Here is a 22010-nt window from a genome sequence, read left to right on the forward strand (position 1 = left end):
GAATGTTTCAAAATTAAATCTGTATTTTCTGTGATAGGAACGTCAGTGTTTTTGTGTAGTAGGGCAGACATACATACATTTATGCTAGGACTAGCCATTTGTACTACAGTAATTGTATGACACTTTCTTGTTATTTTAACCAACTACATTTTGATTATTTTAACTAGAAGTATTACCTAAAAAAGTGCCTGGTTTTACATAAGTCCATAGCAAGACTAGATTGCTATATCGTGCTTTTCTATGAATTACATTACTTTTCAAATGATTTCTTTTTGAAGAAAGGCATAAGACAACTAGGATTTGAATGTTGATTAAAAAATAAGATTTTATTTTGCAAATGTCCATGAAAAGAAATAGAATAGAGTTTAGGAACACTTGAAGTGAGGACTTCCTTGTGATAAGCTGATGATTACAAAGATCTAGTAGGAATTCAAAACAATCTTTGCATTTCTAAATCTAACAGCTTTTCAGAAATTGCATGGATCCTTGTTAGAAGAAGAATGAACCAGAAGACCTATAGCAGTTGTAAAATGTAGTATGTAAAAAGTTTTACAGCTTAGGGTAGAAGAAAGTCTGAGTTCAGGAAACTCTCTAATGCTCTACATTTTCTTCCAACAGTGTTTTTCCAACAAAACATGATGGAGATAAAACATGTCTAATAAAGACAGACACCTATCTTAAAATAAAAGGCAAGACATTGCTTCTTCACCTCTAGTCTTCATGAGTGTGAAATGTACGGAAGAATACAATGATACCTATAATCACCAAAGTAGTGTTTTAGGCTTTCAAAAGTACATGTAGTGAACATCAACTGAAATAAGATGTTCAGTGTCTTCATACTTCAATTATCTTTTTGGACTAGAGCTGCTTATATTTCACTTGTGAAAGTATTGCAAAATGACACATTAATAAAAGGCTATGTGACTGTTGCTAGGTAAGAAACTAATAAAATTAGAGTAATAAATTGCATGTTTTTTAAGGAGTCAGATTCTTGTAAGTGGATGCATTAGCAAGATAAAACCTTTATAAGATACTCATAGGAGTACTTACCACCTATGCTCTAACTCTGTGAGGCTAAATTCTTCCACTGCAGGTAATGGTGCCAGTTTTTGCCATCATCTGTACAACCTTGCTGAGGTAATCAATATCCTCTCGTCAAGGAGTTTAAGATAAAATCATCTGTACTGATTAGAAATAGTATATTTTGGTTTTATATCCTCTCCCTCCATCTACTCTTGTGCCATATAAAACTTAGCTTTTATAAAAGCTTTTATTAAAGTTTTTATAAAATTAAATTTATAATTTTATAAATTATTTATAACAAATTTATTCATATAAAACCATAATCTAATATTAATATGACAATAACTATAGTTAATTATATGATATATTAAAATTAATATAGCTAATATGGTATTGTAATATATCTTTTATAATTTATTATAGTTATAATAATTATTTATACATTTTAATAACGAAATTAATTGAAGTACAAGCTTTTATAAAATTAGATTTATTTAAAAAATTAAAACAGGAAAATTTAATTGGAATTAATTTCTCTGCCTCCAAATTATTGTCCTCTCTGAGTTGTTTTAGGTAATTGTATCAAATTTTTTCTAAAACCTTTCACTATAAATAGAATTTCTTTACTACTTTTTGTGACGCAGACATGACCAAAGGTTTTTTCTTACTTACGTGAAATATCTGTAAGTCCATCGCCTTTCTTTACTGTCAATCCACACTTAGGAGTTGATGATAAATAAACCTAACAAGTATTCTCAGCAATAATTCTAACCGGGCTAGGCATAAATAAAGTCAGCAGTGGTCTGTGCCTATAGAAACCTCAAAATAACTGAGATTGGGGCAGGTCTTCTGTAATGGTACAGTGCTCCGTTCAGACGTTTGAGCGTACCCCGTTCCGGGATGACGCACCTTTCCTCTCTCTTGGCCACGTTTTACTCATCTGCTTTCCCTGCCGTGGTGGGTTGACCTTGAGGGTGGCTGGAGCAATGGGGTGAGAAGCTCATGGACCGAGATGAAGACATAACACCTGTGCAATAGTTTGCCCTTTCTTCAATACGCTTCCACAGAGGGGCTGCCAGCATCTCTGAGGGGCTCAGCTGCGCCCCACGGTGGGGCGGCTGCGGAACCAGCCGGAACCGGCCAGAACTGGCCTCGGGCAGCCCTGACCTCGCCTCAAGAAGCCCTTGCGGCCCCCGCTGCCGACAGCCAGGTGAAGACACGAGCTGCTGGTTTCACACGCAGAAATGACTTTTCCACCCCCCGCCCCCCCCGGGTGAAGCTGGGTATGAGGAATGTGTAGAAAAAACATCTGTTGAAACAAGTGGAAGAATTCTGTGAGAAACATTCTTACCAGCAACAAATTGGGAATTAAAATTAGAAGGCAGTTAATGACTAAAGAACCTGTATTAGACTTTGAAGATAATTAAATACTAAAAGATATTCCAGGTTTACTTATGAAAAATTTTAAATTTATGATGTAATTTTGTGTGGGCCATTGGCTGACTTGCTGCAAAGTAAAAATAGACATTTATATGCAGAGAAGGAAGGTGGTTATCCAGAATCATTTCACCAAAAGCAATAAATGAATGGAAACAACTGTTCTGTGAAGAGAAACCTTTGAAATTACCTAAGTAATGGTAAGAATGAGACTGGTTATCTTTTCCTGTAAATGTTGTTGCTGACTGCAGAGTGGAAAGGAATCAAGTCCATACAAAATAAAGCAGAGTGTTTAAAAGAGGTTTGTGCAGAGTTGAATAAGCTTACTAAGCTTCTGGTGAAATTCTTATATTTGGGTTGACAAGAAAGATCCTCACTTCAGATATGGTGAGGGGAATTGGATGGGAAGTCAAAAAGTCCCTTTTGAGAAGGGAGAGTATTGAATAAGTGTTTGTCTAGACAAATAGTCTAAAATCTGTTACTGCCTGCAGGTTTTGGTTTTATATTGCTTTTCCCTTTTTTATTGGTGTGCTTAATTTTATCAGTATTTCTCTAGCTGTATTAGAAGCAATAGCCAAAGTCTGCATTGTATCCTATCATGGAGACTTGTGCTGTGAGGTGTAACAGTTCTCATAAACCCTTGATTATCCTTTGTAGTTTGCATCTATACTTCTGTCAAAAATGAAATTGGGTTTTAACCTCAAGTGTTCCTGAAAATATGACTGGTTAGATTATAATGAACATAACTTCATAATTATGAACGTAATTCCATAACTTTTAAGTTGGAACATTAAAAGCATAGTCAATCTTACCAGGTTTTCACATAATAAATAGCTACAGAGCTCTGCAGATTTTTTTTTTTTGGTCAATTTGCTCAGATCTGTCTTTATGCTTACCACTTTTCATTAGAGTTACGTTGTTATACTCAGGTAGGAACTTAGATACTTTCTGAATGTTCAGGTACAATCTCTTGCTATCAAAAGAATGAATGCAGTATGTTTCATACATAGGTCAAGTTTTACATTCTAACTAGATAGGTTTTCCTGCCTTTCTTCTTTATTGGCAGACTGAAATCTCACTCTTCTGATAGTTAGGCACAATCTAATTTTCCACCTGTTTTTATTTACAGTCTGTTCAAAGTAATCTGGGTGTTGTACCAGTGTTGTCTTTTCCTTGAATGCTTCTTTCTGTTGTATGTGTTGGGGATTTTTAAGTAACAATATACTTTTGTTGCTATTTTGTTGCTTCTTTCCTCTGTCGGTTTTTTGTTTTGGGGGCAGTGGGGCTTCATGGATTTTTTTTTTTGGTGGGTTTTTTTTTTTTGGTCAGGCAAGATAAGATGTAAGGCAGCTTGTTTCACAGATTAGTCATGTAAAGATAGACGATCATAATTTTGGTGCTGCAGGCTTTTATTTTGAAAACATTGTAGAAGTGTGGGTTTAAAAGGAGCTGGTGAGTTATCCCATAATGCTTAGGAGAAGCCTGGAAATCATTGTACAAAGACTAATAAAATGAAGTCCTCTGTCATCTTAATAAAATGAAGCAGAGATCATGTAGCCATTCCTACAGACCTGTCATACCAAATTTTTTGTCTTGGACGCAGTGGACTTGGCAATGATAAAGTAAATCTATTTCAGTCATTAATAAGAATCTCCTAGTCTCTTCCTTAATCTGTGGAAGTCTGGGAAAATAACCCCTAGTGTTAAATCAACCTTTGCTTTAGATGACTTACAATTTTGATAAAGCAGCTGAAGTAGTTTTTTAAATTTAGCAAAGCCTTTGTTCTTTCCTGTGAGCAGTATAGTCACTTAATATTGAGAGATATTAAGAGCAAATTATCTTGAATTTGAAAATGAATTTGCTGGAATTGCACTGAGAAATATTGCTATTCTTCCATTTCCCAAAGCAATTAACATAGTTTTGATGAGTCAACATTTACTAAGATAAATCTTTTTGTCAGCAGTTTCCAACTGTATCTAAACTGTATCTAGCTTTAATGTAGTTCAGTAATAACAGTGCATTCTCCCTCCTGGTCCCCATCACATCATATGCAATCTGAAGATACTACATGGACTTTAGAGTCCAGTGTTAAACAAGCCCTGAAAATTGAAGGGGCATGTGTCCCCATAAAGCTTTAGCTGTGCCAATGCCGCATGAATCAGTTGTCTTCACATCAGGGCAGTTGTCTGCTTTTAAGCTGTTAAGCTACAGATCTAGTAAAAAAGGCAGCTTGGGAAATGCTTGAAAGAACAATTTCTAGAGAAGTGAGGATAAGCAGTGAGTAGATGTTAAAATGGACTGTGATGCTATTTGCAAGTACTGTATGTAAGTAGATAGTTTACTCATAATCAAATACTCCTGTTCGCACCCAGCATGTTGAACTACAACGGTGGGATGTATTTATAAGCATAACAAAATACAGAGAGATGTGTTAATAAGCCATCCATTTTAATAAGGAATTTGAATTCTGACCTAATTTTTCCCACTAGGATTTATCACTAGCTTATAAGTAACTTACAGGTATAAGACATGGCAATGAAGAGTAAATTAACAGAATAAACAAAATGCTCAGAGACTTCTGCCCCTGCTGCTACCTCTTTCTCAGGGAAAGACTGGAAGAGGGTGATATTAACGTCTGTGCTCAGGTTCATTTTCTGGCTGGCTTAACTCCATTAAAGAGTTGAGTCCAGGGACAAGTAGGGTAGGTAAAAATAATATCTGTGTCTCCGATATGTTTATTGCTGTGTTTTACTAACACCTTGGTGAGGAGAGAAAACTGCAGGGTAGAAAATGCAGTTGCAGTCTGAATTGACCTTTTCTATTATCTAAAGAAGTTTTGGCATGGTTTGCCCTAATAACTGATTAAGTTTTGGTAAGTCATTGTGACTTTTCGTTGCAAGTGGATTGGAGGGTTGAGATATTCAGTATGATCTTTCTTTCCAGTTTTCGGAAATAAAGTAAGTCCAAACAAATCTTTAGCTGCGTTATGTCAGCTTTATGTTCAACAGGTGCTTTCATACGTTGGGATGTGAGTCTGCGTGTGTATATATACCTGCTTATATAAGACTGCATATGTTCTTCCAGACCTTATTAGAAAAGCTTGACAACTGTCAAATTTACCGAACATAATATTTCACGCCATCACCATTGAGAAAATGTATTTAATATGTCTAATGCATTCTTGCCTTTTTTTTTTTTGGAGGGAAAAAAAGAAACGGTTTTAACTGATCATTAGGAGATTATACTGTGATAGCTCTATAAGTGTCTGTGCTAAATGTGCTTGAAAAAAGTAAAGAAACAAATTCTAACCAAATCTTCACATGATTAGTAGCAAATTTACAGGGGGTCTTTTTTTTCTTGTATTCTAGTCATGTCATTCTTCAGGGAATACGGTGTTTTCAAGCTGCCAAGGGATATCTTGATTTGAATGTACACCTGTCTTTCTCTGTTGCTTAGATTGAAAATCTGTTCTGGGCCTAATCCAAAAGAATGGGCTGCAAGTGGTATCCTTGGCAGGGCCTGGTTGCAGCAGCACTGATCTGAGCTATTTTTTTTTTACTCTCTGCTCACGGTGATAGTGAACTAATGAATTTACTCCTCTCTTTTTGTTCGTACAGCTTGAAGTTGAGGTCACAGATGTAAGTGGGAAAACCATCGATGGTCCAGTCCGCCTAGATATTTCTGTTATTGATCAAAATGATAATAGGCCAATGTTCAAAGAAGGACCTTACGTTGGTCACGTCATGGAGGGATCCCCTACAGGTAAGTCCATGCCAATCATACCTCTAGAAATAATGCCAGAACAAATTTTGTGTTGATACATGAATTATTATCATATTGTATAACTTTTCTTACTGATTTTGTGGCTCACTGAATCCTTCCCCCGCATAAAGAGGCAGGAGCAGCCCTTTAGGACAGCAGGTAATGATTTTTGAAAAACAGTCAAGTCTCTGCAGTAAAAAAGGAAAAAAACCCTAAAATAACAGTGTTTGGAATGAAAGCTTTGATTTAGGTTTAAGCTTTTTTATTCTTATGTGGAATCAACAAAGACAACTCCTAGGATATGCTTAAGAATCAGACCAAATACATGTACAATTTCTGTTCAGAGTGCGAATTTCACCTTTTTCTCTGTAAGGTTAGCTGCTGGAAGGGTCATTTTTATTTGTTTATGTAACATGAGGTGAGGTGCTTTCCATTTATTCCTATTATTACCGTATGGTGATATGGTAGGGCAGGTTGAAATACTGAATGATGTTACTCTTGTAAATGCTGATACAACAGTTGCAACAAAACAAAAAACACCCTTTGAGACTTAAAGTTAGTAAGGAAAATGTTCTGATTAAATTCACTGTTGATTTGTTGATTTTAAATTCACTGCTGATGATGAAATTCTATAAGAATAAGATACTGTTCTAAATTTCAATTTGAGTACTAACAACTGTCCTGGCTAAACTTTTCCTGCAAGTGAAGGCTGAATTAGTTTTCTTCAGTTGTTGTCCTCCGTCGTTGTGCAATTTTGTTGTGAGTTACTGAACAGGCTGTTCCTTTCCACTCGAGAGGTGTCTTCACTGCATTTGTAAGTGGTAATTGTATGACCAGACTATGTTACGGAGTTAACCTGTATCTTGGTGAAAGAAATCTAAAACAGTAGAAGTCCCCATTAAAATCATTGGAGTGACAGTGATTTAATTGAGATCAGAGTTGTGAGGTTGAGAGAGAGAGAGAGTTTGTCTTTCTATACATCATTGAACACAAGGTCTTACCCTCCTTATACAGTTGAAGCTGTGAGTATAGACATAGTTTGGGCTGTATAGGCATACTGAAATATTTTTAAATGAAAGCTGGAATCATGTTTGTTATATTTTAATGAATATTTAATATTCATTGAAACTTAATGTGGTAACATGCGCTTTGTTTACTCTGAACAAGGATAAACATTACCTTTCACTTCCTTGTATTGCATATTGATAGGACCAGAATTTATTTTTTGCCCTTATTATTTATGTAGGTTCTAGAAATCATGTAATCTTTAGTGAGTTTTGCATTTTCACATACAGTTGCCACTGTCTGAAAAACTGTAGGTATGAAATGCATTATGAGCTGCTCCTCTCTTAAAAAGAGTGTTCAGGTAAATGTTTGTTTACCGTGTGATGGGTATGTAATGAACCAATTCATGGTCTTTTCATTCAAGCAAGACATGTGTTTCATATTTGTGAATATGGCTGGCAAGTGGAACACTAAATCTTTTCTATTGTAGGTCTTGTACATTCTTAATTTATTTCAGATATTGATTGCTTATTCAGAATTCAAAAGAAACTTCCTTAGAATGTCCCACTTCCTATTCACCCTGTGTTGTAGCAAGGGTTTCATAATTAACTGAGAACATACTGCTTAACAAATGTCAGAGGTTCCTTTGCACAATCAGTCAATAGTATGTAGAACAGTGTGACTATCTAGTTGGATCAAAGGACCAATTTTATTACATTTACATTTAAACTACAGCATCTTCTTGTGATGCCCATTTAGATACACATTCCTAGACCACTGAATAGGATGGTGTAGTTTTAGTAGCTTCACAGCCTCTAAGCCAGTATTTCAGTAGAAGAAAGTGGTGCCGAACAGCTCAAACTTTGCAGTGTTTAAGCTTTAATCCTGCTGGTAGTGTATGAGCTCTGGATGTGAGCTGTGAGTTCCTGCCAGTCTTTCAGTGGTCTCATCTCTCTCCATCAAAGCAGAAGTTTATACCTCTTATGTACCACATGCCCTTCCAAACCGATATTTAATGTTTTGTTTTGACTGTTAATTCTAGGCTATGGGACAATATTTAACTGTTACCTGCTATATGTTCTTTCTTTACTCAAACTCTATATCAAGCTGCTTTTCTCTGCCAAGGACTTTTTTTTTTTTTTTTTTTAAACTGGCAGTTCCCTATTTTTGCTCATCTATAAACTATCCTTGCTTTTCCTTTTTTCACTCATTATATTGAAGTTTATGCTTCTGATTCAGTAGGCATGTTTCTCAGTCCAACTTCCAGTGCATTCTTCTGTAGTTGTTTTCATCCATTTTCTCTTGCTGCACTTTGGTATTTATCTGTGTAGCATTTGGCATTTTGATTGTCTTACTTTTTAGTCAAAGTCTGAATAATTTTTTTCAACTTCATCTTTTTCTTGTCCTCTCCCTCCTTCCCCGAGGTATGCATCCCGTTAAACTTCATAACGTCATTTTCCTGGTGTCAAGAACACCAATATTTGCAAAATTATTTTGTGCAAAAGTGAACCTGTAGAATCAGCATTAGGTAGACTCTGTCATAGTTATCTATGCAGATGGCATCTAGTCAACCAAGATTTCATGTTGTTTACATCTGTTTTCCATAGTTCTTTAAATTTCATGGCATATATCTTAAAATTATTCATCAGGTTCTGCTGTCTTGCTGCTCCCATTCAATAGTTGCACTGCACAGCTTGATAGAAATCTTTATGTGCGTGTGTTTGCATGCATGATTGCCGATTCCTTCTTATTGTATTAAAATTGTATTCTTGTTTTTTTTTTTTTGAAGTTCCAAAAGAAAGGCTTTGCATTGTATGTATAACCTTATTTCCTGTCACAGCCGCCTTCATCTTTGTTCAAGTTCTGAATCAAACCCATTCACTGAAATAGCCTTCTCCTGAAAAATAAATTATGCTCATACAGGTATCTTTGATCTGTCTTTATGATCATTGGGTCAATGTGTAAATGTCCATGGATTCCAATAATTCAATGATGAGAGATGTATAATTATGTAGAAAAAGCTATAGATATACTGGACTATGAAACTTGCCTGAAGGATTCAAATGATATTATTATCTTGTTTTAAGTTATTCATTGCTGGGTTCCTGTTGTTTTCCTGTGGGATCATAATTTTAGAAGTCACAAACCCAATGGAATTTTCTAGAGGCTTTCCACTTATTTATTGACTCTAAAATTTCATTTACATGTTGCTTATCATTCATCAGAAATATCAGATATTTACTAATAAATAAAACTTAGAGAAGATTAGCATCACAAATTTAAATATATAAACCTTAATATTCAAGTGAATGTTTATATTGGACTTTCTTGATGTTGCTGTAAGACATGTGTTCCAGTTTTTTATTCTTTTCCAAAATTACTTTTTTCCTTAAGGGTTTGAAGGTTTATTTCCTTAATTAGGGAAAGACAGAAAACTTACAAGATTACAGTGAAATGTTGTACCAAGTCCTTTTCAAAGACTCTTCTTTCTCTGCCTTTGGAGACAGTTACAAGTAGAAGAAAACAAAAGAAAACACGGAGATAGGGTGTAATTTTTGTATTTATTTAATCTGTCTATGGATAATTGCAGAACCTTTTGTACATTGTCCTGGTGAGGATGTGTTTTGTTGGTGGTCTAATACATTTTCTGTGTTCCTAAGGCTATTCACCTTTGTTGTTTGTGTGATTTTTGAACTTAGAGTAAACACCACTGGTTATTTGGACTTCTACTATTTGTCTGTCACCACTTTACTAGAGGGGCAAATGCCTGGACATCACTGAGAATATAAACTTGTATATGCATTACATGAATAATTATTCATCTGGATTACAAGCTAGGGCTTGCCACAGCTTGTAATTAATGATAAAAATATGTAAATGGTAGGTGATATAGTAAAGTATTTGTTTCCTGATATATCTTTCCTGGAGCAATTTCATTATATAATTAGTTACACTTAATTAGCTGTTTTGATGGAAAATTGTCATATTCTTGGAAATAGCTGAGAGTCAAATTCGAACAAAAGTACACTCAAATGTATGCTTGAAGTGACCATAGAAGTTTTCAGATTTCTATTAGGATATCTTTTCCTGGACGAACTGCAAACTTGGAGGCTATTTATTTAATTAAAAAAAAAAAATCAGTAGAGAAATAGTTTGCAATTTTTTATTTACAAAGTCTTGAATTTCTGTATGAGACTGAAGTCAGCATATATATACCAGGAAAAGAATAGCTGAGCCTGATTCAGTGACACCTATGGTAATTTTTCTACTGACTGTAATGGGTTTTGTGTTAAGTGTTCTGCTGATTTCTTATGGTTTTGTTTTCTAAGTTATAAGCCAGTTTATTTCCTATAGATGTGTGGTCTTCCAACTGCCAACTCTAGGGTTTAGCATCTGTGCCCTGCTGCAGACTTACCTCAGTACATTAATGAGAATGACTGTAATCTTATGGATTATGTAGGCAGGCAGAAACTTTTGGATGTCTTGCTCTTTAAAGGTTGGAAAGTGGAGGCTGGTTAAATGAACTTGGCAGCCATCTCATTTCACTTGCTGGAGGCATTTAACAGAAATTATTTTAAACACATTTGATATTATGTGACTTGTAACAATATGCTGCAAGCCCAGTGGGGTAAAACCTTAACTGCAGTGGCTGGGAAAATTGCTTGAGAATTGCATTTAGAAAAAGTAGCTTGTTTTCCATGATGCACAATAGCCTGAATACATTCCAGCCCATGAGCCCCAGACCAGGACTGACAGAAGTCTATAAATAATTGCTAGAAATTATTAAAGACCATTTGAAGACATTTAGAGAGGAAACAGAAGGACTTAAGAAGAGTAGCCTAGAAAGTTTTTCAGTATCATAAAATAATAATTTGCAAAAATGGATAAAGCATGAGGAAGGGTCTGAAGCACTAAGTTTTATTGACAGTTATGCATTGTATAATAGTGCATGACTATGATTCATAGAAATGAAAACTGGTTCTAAAGATGGCAGCTTCTTAACAAGAACAGCCTGCCAGGACAGGGTGGGGAGGGGTTTATACTTAATCTAACAACAAGAAGATTAGTGCACAAATGAATATAAATCAGATTGGATATGATAGATGAGAATCAAAAGATACCAGGGAATGTAAACTGCAGGCAGACTGGCCTAGCAAAGTGGCAATGGTATGTAAGGCATCTTTGCCTGATATCCACCTGTTGTCATATTTAATACTTTTCAAATATTGTGGTAGTATTTTCTGGACTGTGGGATTTTTTTGTTTCTTGTAATCCTGCTAGTTTATGGAATAAGAAGGTTACCAAAGCTGTAAAATGAATAAAATTGCATTGAATTTGTTGAACTCTCCAGGCCCACTTCTTCCTTTTGACTATAAATTCAGTAACATGGAGGATAATACAGGGGTGCTTATAAGAGTTTTCTTGTAACCAAAAGATTAAAAATAAAATAATAAAAAAAGAATTTTCACAAAGAGCCACTGGAAGACAATGGTAAAGGCTAAAGTGAAATTTCCCAGTGGCTTCTAATTCTGCCTGCATCAGTGCTAAAATGATACTTCAATCTTTTTTGTCACAAAAGTTACTGCATTCTGCATATACATACATTTGTTCATGTTTTTTTTAATGCATTGCATGTATTCTTAAAGTAAGTATACATTTCCTGGAAGATTAAATTGGAGGGGTAGTTTAGGATATCAAGTCCTAAAAGGCATGAAAACCAAAATGGTGTCAACATCAACACCCATTTAGAGCAAGAACTGAGCAAGAACTAAGCATCAGTTGAAGGTTTAGGTCTGAAGTAGGATGTGGGTTGCATATATTTATTGTGCTGATGATTCTTACTGTGCTGAATTTTATTCAGAGTATGATGGGGAGATTTACAAAGCTTTTGAGAGTTCCACACAGAAAATCTGCAATTGGTTTAGTGGAATGCAACCATTGTGTAAAACTATTTCACCAAGTAAAATGCTTCCTAAGCAAAGTAGTCTGGGACAAATACTTGAAAAACAGTTTGAGTTAGATAAGAGTTCATGACCATAATGAGAATAAAATATGGAATGTTTAAATAAGGATTGCAGAAAAATGTAATCGAGAGACCCATTTTGATGGGTCACAAAGTGTATGTTTAGGTAAAGGCATATACCTGAAATACTGATGACACTAATGATGGTCTTAAAACAATGAAAAAAATGAGTTTAAGAGAGCAGCAGAAATGGTTTTCTGCTTACAATGTATAAGGAGAATGAAATACTTATGAATGCTTTTTAACATTTGTTGTAATAAGATAATTATGATGAACTCTTTGGGGTATTCAGCTTTTAAAAAGTTAATGTTAACACTGAGTTTACCAAGGAAAATAAGAAGCAAACATTTAATTTTTGTATGATGGAAGCTTACATATATACATTGTAAAATGTTTTGTATGATAGGGGAATATTGGTGCATTTTAATACTTGGAAGTAAAATATTACACTTTGTTGTGAATTTTAATTATAGGAGCCTCACTACATCATAGATTAAATCCTTAATAGCCTGCCTGATAGACCTTGTCTTGATCCCAATTGGGTGGGCATTATCTGCCAATCCTGAGCAATGTATTTCTCCTATCTTGTATTTACAATACTATGATACAAATTACTCTCTTTTTTTTTTTCCCCCTTCTCTCAAGCTAAGGAAAAGAAGATTTCATCCTGATTTTTTTATTTGTTCTTTTTGTTTAAAAACAAAGAAACAAACAAAAGAGCTTGTGAAGATATGGTCTAGCTGTATATCCTATGTATAAATCTGACTGAAAGAATTGTTGAAAATTTAAGTGCTCATTACAACCCCTCTTACGGATCTATCATGCTTTAGCAGTTTTTTAAAAACATATCAATTCATTTTCAGTTTCTGTCTGTTGGCTGCTAAAGGTATGTAATGAGTGAGCTCATTATTTCATATTAAAATACTCATATTTTTTTAAAAATCAGCAGTAGAAAACTTAGAAGTATATATAGACCTGAACTACAAAGCTGAAACGTCTCAGTAAATCCACCCCAAAACTACCTCAAAATTAAATGTTTGAACCTGAGCTTTTTTGATTCAGAGCAATGTCTCTTACAGCAATACTTTGATTTTAGAGGAGGTTTGAAATGTCAAATGTTACACATTTAATTATAAAACTTATTGCTATGAGCTGTTGTGGAAAACAAAAGTATAAATTGGTTAAAGGAATTTGATAAATCCAAGGAGAAAAATTCATAAGTGTCTTGGTTATTCAACGTAATAGTACTTAATGAGACTGTGGTCTAGGAAGCCTCTGAGTTAAAGGAAGCAAAAAAATACAGAAAAGTCTGTGTTTGGAAAAAACAGTCCTTTTTCACATACTTTTTCCCTAGTCCTCCACTGCTGGAGATGGGATGCTAGGCTTTGGGTATAACTCAGCACAGCAGTTTTTATGATGATCTGTGTATGAATGTGTGTTGTTCTGTGCATACTATAAAATTGTTGATAGCAAACTTTTAGCAATATTTTCTTAGGATTAATCATCTGCATTTCAGCAAAAAAGTACTCACTGCCTTGAAGTTTTTTGTAATCTAGACTGTAAATGTAAAGGATGTGAACTAGGTAGAAATGTCTGTAATGTTAATATTTTAATTTTTAAGCAGAAGCCAGTTGGCTAATTATGCACAGCTGCTTTGTACAGCCCAGTAGGAATTTGTTCTCAAATCTGTATGTGATAAAATATAGCTGTATATAAATATGGGTATTGTGTGTATGTATATATATGTATATTTCATACATATACATATTACATATATATGATATGTATATGTTACAGAGATGAACACATACAAACACACAAATACTTACCCTTGAGTAGGGCCTAGGGATCCTGGTATGTTCTAGTTACTGTGCATGTACATGATGGAAAGAAAAAATATATATTTATTAATAATGTATTGTATTATGGCAAAGATGTACATCCAGTCTAATCTGCCAGTGGTTTTTGGAAGAAGTTGAGAGGAATAACCCATTAAAGTATTACCCAGTAATTAGCAGGTGCCCAGCCATGCAATTGTGGTTAAACCAGTACATTTTGAGCAACTTAAAATAATCTCATGTGTAGCAATTAGCAATTCACTCAGACTGAGTATGTGATGTAAGTGGCTGGAAGCAGGAATCTGCAGTTCACTCTAGGGTTCAATTATCCTTGATTTTCAGCAGAAATACATTAGACTTGGAAAAGGCTCCAGATCAGCTTAGGTGCACAGGTCAGAATTACTGTCCTGTATGTTAGGACTAGAAATTATGAGTCACATTCTTCTTCAGCCCCAGACAAAAAATTCTCTTTGGCTTTCTTCTTTTTACTACACAACTGATTTGTTTGCTCACTGTCCTTCCTGCTAAAATGAGCTTTTATCTGCTTTTCTGTAGTTACACACAATAAAATACCAAAAACTAGTCTTATGGCAAGATCAGTGTTAATGCCTAATGTTAAAGGTTATAAAAGCATTATGGTTTCTCGACCTTGGACATCTTATGTAGAAAAGTACTCATACTTCCACACACAGAACAGTCAAAGCAATGATAGTTAGCTCTTTTGGCTCCTTTACATTACAGCCCAGGTTCATTAAATAAAAATAAGCATGTTTCTCAATTAAAGAACTGAACTTTTGAAAAAATGCTGGAGTCCTTGCTGGGTGCTGAAAAACAGTGTCTCAAGTGAGTTTGTGTAATTCAGTATCTAATTTTTACAAAGGGAAATCTATGCACTAATAAATTTACTGGTGGCTTTTGCACCTGGGTTTTTGTGCCTGTTTTATGCATCTACTTCTGTCCTCTCAGAACAAAGAAGGATGAGCTTTAAAGGTTCAAGCAGTTTGGACACATGAGACCACCTCACCCGTATAATAAATTAATTGAAAGATACTGTAGTGCCAGAAAACGTCTGAAAAAATGCATCGCTATGTGGCATACTGCAGAGGAAGAGGATGCTGCAGCCCTCTTGATAGGCTCTTGATAGTTGTATAAAACCTGAGTTTGTGCTCATATACTTCTAAATTACCATTTCTGGAGATTGCCTTTCCATCACCTATTTGCAGGCCAACAGCCCTGCAGGCTATATGGCAAGTTGTGCTTTAAGTCAGTGGACTGTCAGCATCCATGCCACTATATTTCATTCAAGCCCTTTAAAGTGCTTGAAAAGGGTGATAAATTCTCACAACTTGCAATCATGTGCCATAAATGTATTACATGATTTGGAGACTGATGGCAGTTGATACAGTAGTTGAAGCCCTACACCCCCTTCCTTGTCCTCTCACTCAACTGGACGTAAATCCTGGAGTTGTGTTACCAGGTATTATAGCAATGGGACATCATTTCCTTTGGCAGTAGTGCTATGGTGTGGCCGCTACTCCAAGCAGTAAATGGGAAAAAAGCCTATAAATTGTCAGTGCAGGCAGGATTTGTTTGCCTTACTATGCAATGCCAGGATCAGTCAATAGACAGATCCATACTACCTTTACTGTGAAAGAGAGACGTAGTTGAATAAAAACCTCATCATTGCAGAGTGGCAGGATTATTTATTCCCTTGCAGGTTAGTCTGATTATTTTTCCCAATATTACTTAAAAGGTACTATCAGATAGATAGTGTCTTTCCAAAAAAAAGAGAGAAAACGGATGTTACTTTTAAACTGTGGGTTCATGTTTTTCTTTCCTTTTTTCTATTCTTTATTCCTTTATTTGATGCCCTCACAGTCTTCTGTTTCCACCATTAAATATAGTGCTCAGGGTTTAAATTGCAGTCTGTAGTTCCATGAAGTCAAAGGATAGTTGTATGTTACATTTGGAAGACTGAAAGCAATTGCGATAGGAAAGGAAACCTTAGTGAGAATGGCTGAACAGTAAAAAGTAAACAGAAGAAATAAGGATAGGTAATCTATTTTTTAACAATATTATAAATGTGGGGTGTTTTTCTTTATAGAAATATTCAAAATAGTTCCCTTGGCTTACACATGTTGAGCAAAACTTTTAGAAAAATGTAACTACATGATTTCTTCATTCAGATTATGTCTTTTAAGTATAGAAAACGTCTAGCTTTGCAGGCAGCTATTCATTTGCACACATAGCTGCAGTAAGTGCAAGCATATTTCTGTGTAGCAGCTTTCCATGGCTGTCCACCAAAAATAGATGGAAAATTACGTTTATTTTTAGAAATCAAGTTCTGTTAGTGAGCACCACTAACATGCTTGAAAGTAAGAACAATTTTTTTTTTTTTTTTTTTTTTTTTTTTTTTTTTTTTTTTTTTTTACAAAATGTCATGTTTGTACCCCCCAAGAATATTCCGGTAAAGTTGAAAAGCTTATTATTTGGGTTGGGGGGGGTGTGGGTGTGTGTGCTGTCAGCTGGTACATAAGATATGCAAGGAACATATGACTGAATTAGAATCACACATAAGAAATGTGATAGGTTGAAGGTGAAATATTAGTGGTGCAGATTTCTTACTTTCCATCCGTCTTCTGCTGTTATATGTTGGAAAGTCCCAGTAGAAGTGTCTTAATATACTGACAGATACATACTCAAGACAGTGATTTTTGGAACACAAATGTAGCTCATCAGTATTATCATTTAAGCATACAGCTGTAAAACATGGTTATCGTTATTGCAGTTGTTATCAAAAGGACATCCTGCAATTTTTACATGGTTCTAAGTCAGATTATTTTATAAAATTATAAACCTAAAAGGGAAAACAAACAAAACCAATAACAAAAACTTGGGATCACTTGGGATCAAAACAAAGGGATCACTTAACCAGCCAAGAGCTTGAGTTTTAGTTCCTTTTCCTGTTTTAAGAAGCATTGTAATTTCCCCAAGGTTTAATAGATGATGACCACTGTGTTGGCCAAAACACAGAGGATTGCTCTGAAAGTGTCTCTTGGCTAAAAAACATAATTATAGCTGAGAACCAGTTGGATAGGAGGGCTGCATTCTAACTCTGAAAACATTCACCGGTGGTTTACAAATGTTTTTCAGGAATACTTATTCTTTAAAAAAAAAAAAAAAAAAAGGAAAAATGTGCAAAAGATAGTGTGGTAAAATTTAAAAACCATTCACTTGTAGCAACTGCTGCTGCAAAGGGGATTCTACTGAACATCAAATGTATATATATCTTAAACAGATGCCTGAAATATATATATGCAGTAGCTTCAAATGTTTTATTTGTGTCTGTTTTCTAATTATGAATGACTGGGATAACAGACAATGAAGGTCTACTTGAAAAATATTTTGAGAGTTTGAAATTTGGGTTTACTTTTCTGTTATGGTAAAAGTAAAATTGTCCTTGAAGAAAATTCCATCAATGAATCTAAATTAATTCAACTGTAAAGTAATTTCAAAGCCATTGATAAGGAAAAGTCAAAGTGGAACAGTTTTCTGTGGTTGATTTTTAACACTGTTGATTGTTTTTCTGATTTTCTCAATATAAAAATTCTGGAGAAATTCACCTAATCTTTCAAAATGTTTCATTAGTAGCAAAAGTGCAACAGAACTACATGTGTTGGTACAATTATATCTCTAATAAGATTTCTTCACATTTTTCTGCTGAAAGTATTGGTTCTGATTCTTATTACCTTTATGTCTCTAAAGCACTGTAGGTCAGGTCACACTGTAAGAAAGGTAAGAGGTTAATGTAATCTTCAGATATATTAACTTACCTGACAATGCTGTGATATAACTGCTCCTTTCTTAAGTATCCCAGCTCTTGTTTTGGGTGACCTGCTGCCACGATTGTGTCTGAATCTGATTCCAGAATTCTTGATTCCTTCCCTAATATTGACCAAAAGTATAAGTGCCTTTATTACCTTGAATTGTGTGTCGCATTGTAGTAAATAAGCCAAAAGACAATGTATAACATACTGATATGTAATTATCCTACAATATTCTCTCACTTCTCAATTTTCAACTAACTGTCCATGTCAGCACGTCAAGGCTTAGCACCTACTTTCCAAAGAGCTTTCAGAAACAGGTGTCAGCTCCCTTTTAGTTTGTAACACTGTCAGCTTCCAAATTCTTTTCAGCAGTGGTTGTTTGTAGCTAATAAGAGTAAAAAAAAAAAAAAGTGACTGATAACATCACTTTTGTCATATAAGAGTAAAAAAAAAAAAAGTGACTGATAACATCACTTTTGTCATGTAGCTAATGAAATATTTGAAATATAGAAGTTTCCTTATCACTAACATCATGGCTGTTTATCAGATAAAGCCATTATGATTATTATCATCAACATCATCATCATCTAGTATCAGTACAAATTAATGGCCTGCCTTCTTTTATAGACGAATAGTCGAGAACAAAAAAATGGGGAAACAGTTCTTATGGTTTCTGACAGGAGCAACAATATTCTTCTCATTTACTTGCAATGCATACATTCTTCATGTAGAAAATGGGAATGCTGCCATTCAGGGACAACATGATTTCTCGCTGTTTGTAGCCTAGGAGATTCTAAGCATCTTGGTTCTCACAGCATTAGCATATGCACCTCTGACTTTCACAAAACTGCAACATTGTGGTCCTGGGACTAGACTTTATGTAGTTCAATTTTGAAAAAAATTCCTTTGACTGTATGATGTTAGAAGTAGATACACTGCCCCTGCATCTCCCAGCAGTGTAGAAAAAAATGAATGGAAAAGATTTTCTTGATGGTTTTCCAGTAGAAAGGAAAACAAAAAATTAAGGGATATTGCAGTTTTCAGATAGAACCTATGAGACTTCAGTTTCAGGTTCTTAGTTTTGTAAAACAAATTAATGCTATGAAGGCAAAATAAATTTTGATTCAAAACTAAAAGTAGAAACTAATTTGGTTAAAGTATTTTAACTGTATTTTCCACAATCCTTACTTATACTTACAAACTACTTGTGCTTTAAAAACAGATAGTACTATGATTGTGCTAAGGATTATGTTGGTGAATATATAATGTATGTTTTCTTGGACAGTTCTGTCCCAGCTCCAAATGCGCTCTTTAACAGCATGTTTATACAGAATGGTCTAATCTAAAATTTAGTGCTGATAAAATATGATCTTAAGAATAATAGAAGTATTTAATAATTTTTTTAAGAAATAGGAATCTTATAAAAAATACATTAAATAACATAAGCTTCTGGAGAAGTATTTGCCATGCAAACATTATGACAGTGCATGTAGTAGCACAAAGAAATGAGATGGACATTACGGGGTGAAATTTATCAGTTTTCTCTGTGGAATCTCTAAGAGGAAAGCAGAAGATGATGTTTACTTTAAATGTAAAGAACACGTTCTATTTTTAATACCTTTTCATTTTAATCATCAAAAGCATTGTTAGGAATGTTTGCAGGGAAATTTATTTTTAACATGGTTTTGAAATTGAGAAATGCTCCTTAAGACAAAGCTACTTTAATTAATGAAATAATTTGTGGTACACAGCAGGGTTTGTCCATGGGGTCATATGATTATTCCTTCAATGAATATACATTATGTATTTTTTTCCAGCCTACTTGAGGGGATAATTTCATTAAGTACACAGGCGAACAGTATTTCTTGGCCTTGCTGCTTTAGGATTTCAAAGGGCAGATTATACTTGATGTTGCAGAGGTAAGATACATGTTTTGCCCAGATTGGTCAGCGGCAAAAAAAAAAAAGAACCAAACAAAAACAACCAAAAAACCCCAACTCTGCAAATTCAATTGGTCAAGCCTTCTTTATTTTCTCCCATGAAGCCATGTTGATTTGTTGCTCCAAGCTGTATTCTCTCTTCTATGGTGACATGCAGCTCCTTTGGGCTTTGAAAACATTGACAGTGTCTCAGCATGTTTTTACAATCTGAATTCCATGATGCTTGATTAAAAAAATTCTGTTGAATAATCATTCTCTTTTACTATTGGCAATTGTAAATATGGTATCTTTCTTTAAAGCAGTTTTTAATTTTTAAAGAGGTAGTTATTTAAAAGTTTTTCAGCTGTAGTTTCTTTCCATCAACCCTGTGCTCTTGTGGTGTATCTGAGAACTTCGGTAGTCATCTGAAACATTTAAGTTAAAGGGAATGTTAATGAGATATCTCTTAGTGTTTTCCTGTTAAATGACAATTCTTTGTGTCAGCTGAGATTGACATATTGTGAAATCACCGGGTCTTGGAGTGTCAATGAAATTCATGCAGGCTTGTTATTGCTAAAACCCCATGTACTACAAATCCAAGTCTCTGGAGACAAAAGTTGCAACCGTTACTATTTAGCATAGCAAAAACCGTTCTTGCTAAATCACGCCACCTTTGATTTAGAATACGGAGATAATGTAGGTCTGGATCTGTTGATAGAATATATGCAAATTTCAGAAGGGCGTCAGCATCTCAGCTGGATTCTGTCCAAGGCTTTTCTTTCAAAATTTAATTCACTACCTTAATTTTCTTTTATATTATGTTGCATGAACCATTAATTAATGTCATTGATCCTGTAGTTTGAATTCTGCAGCACCTTCAGCACCTTTGCTGGGAATCTTCATAACTAAGTACTGCTACCCAAAGTGCTCTCATAAAATTCTCTGATTCAGCACCTAGGTAACATTTTTTACTCTTCAAAAAGTTTTCCTCTAGGGTAGAGCACCAATTATAAAAATGCAATCACAGCAGTTGCATGATATTAAAATAAAACTTCTGCAGTAGCATGTAATAGCAAATCAAACTATTAAACAATATAAAGTTCCTTTCTATATGCAAGAATAGTTTTTTACTCCCACAGGCTATGCAAGTGCTACAGCCAGAAGAACTGTAAACGTTTGCAGAGTTGGGCTGGTTTTGAGCAAGCCCTGGAATGAAGCCAGGGCGAATGTAAGATGATGAAGCATCCTGCTGATCTGTTTCAATTGAGCTGGGTTTGGATTCTTCCACTAAAAGACATCAGTTCATTGTTTTAAGCCAGAAAAAATGGTATTTAAGTACTTAGTACCCAGGTTCTACATTACACTCAGATGTAATAATAATACTAGTACCAGCAGCAACTAAAAGTGGTTTAAGGTTTTCATCTGACAAATTCTGCAATAGTTATATGAATAAGTCTGAGGACTACTCGGACACATCCTATTGGAGAGAAAGCTCATACCCTAAAACTGCTATAAGAATTTATGGTAAAGAGTAGCCAGACATTGAATGAGTAGTCATATAAACCAAAAAATATAAATAACACTAAAAGAATGTAATTGCATTAAAGGAGGTATACTGAGATACTGAAATGTCTGTGGTATAGCTACGAATAAATGGATTCTGCACTACATATCATCACTGCTGTGTAGAAGCAGCCTATACAGTGTTAGTAAAACAAATGTTAGTTTAGCAAGCAAAGTTTATGATAAATTTGACAAAGATACAATAGGCAGTACTCTTCTTGTTATGTCAACTTTTTGTGCAAATGGGATTAGTAGTCCCCAAATCTGGTCAGCTAAAACTTGGCATAGGAGCTCTGTTCCCAACTGTAGCAGATAAGGGCCATAGCTATGGAAAACAAAAGCAATAGAGGCATGTCATGGTTCACTAAGCCCCACACAGCCACTCGCTCCCCCCCTCAGCATCTGGATGGGGGAGAGAATCAGAGGAGTAAAAGTGAGAAAACACGTGGGTTGAGATAAAGGCAGTTTAATAATTAAAGCGGAAGAAACACATGCAAGAAAAACAAACCAAGGAATTTATTCACCACTTCCCATTGGCAGGCGAGGGTTCAGCCATCTTCAGGAAAGCAGGACTCCATCACATGTAACGGTTACTTGGGAGGTCAAACACCAT

General features: G+C 34.9%; 1 protein-coding gene across 1 annotated transcript in view; it reads left to right on the top strand.

Moving 5' to 3' along the window:
• The window catches only part of CDH13 (cadherin 13), a gene marked incomplete at both ends in the record, with an annotated part of 495274 nt that overhangs the window by 288735 nt on the left and 184529 nt on the right, over positions 1-22010 (top strand). Inside the window, one exon of the mRNA XM_082005778.1 lies at positions 6078-6222. Coding sequence (XP_081861904.1) covers positions 6078-6222 — 145 coding nt within the window. The remainder of the gene's footprint in view (positions 1-6077; positions 6223-22010) is intronic.

This window comes from Phaethon aethereus, assembly GCF_964289735.1.
Source record: "Phaethon aethereus genome assembly, chromosome: 13".
NCBI lineage: Eukaryota > Metazoa > Chordata > Aves > Phaethontiformes > Phaethontidae > Phaethon > Phaethon aethereus.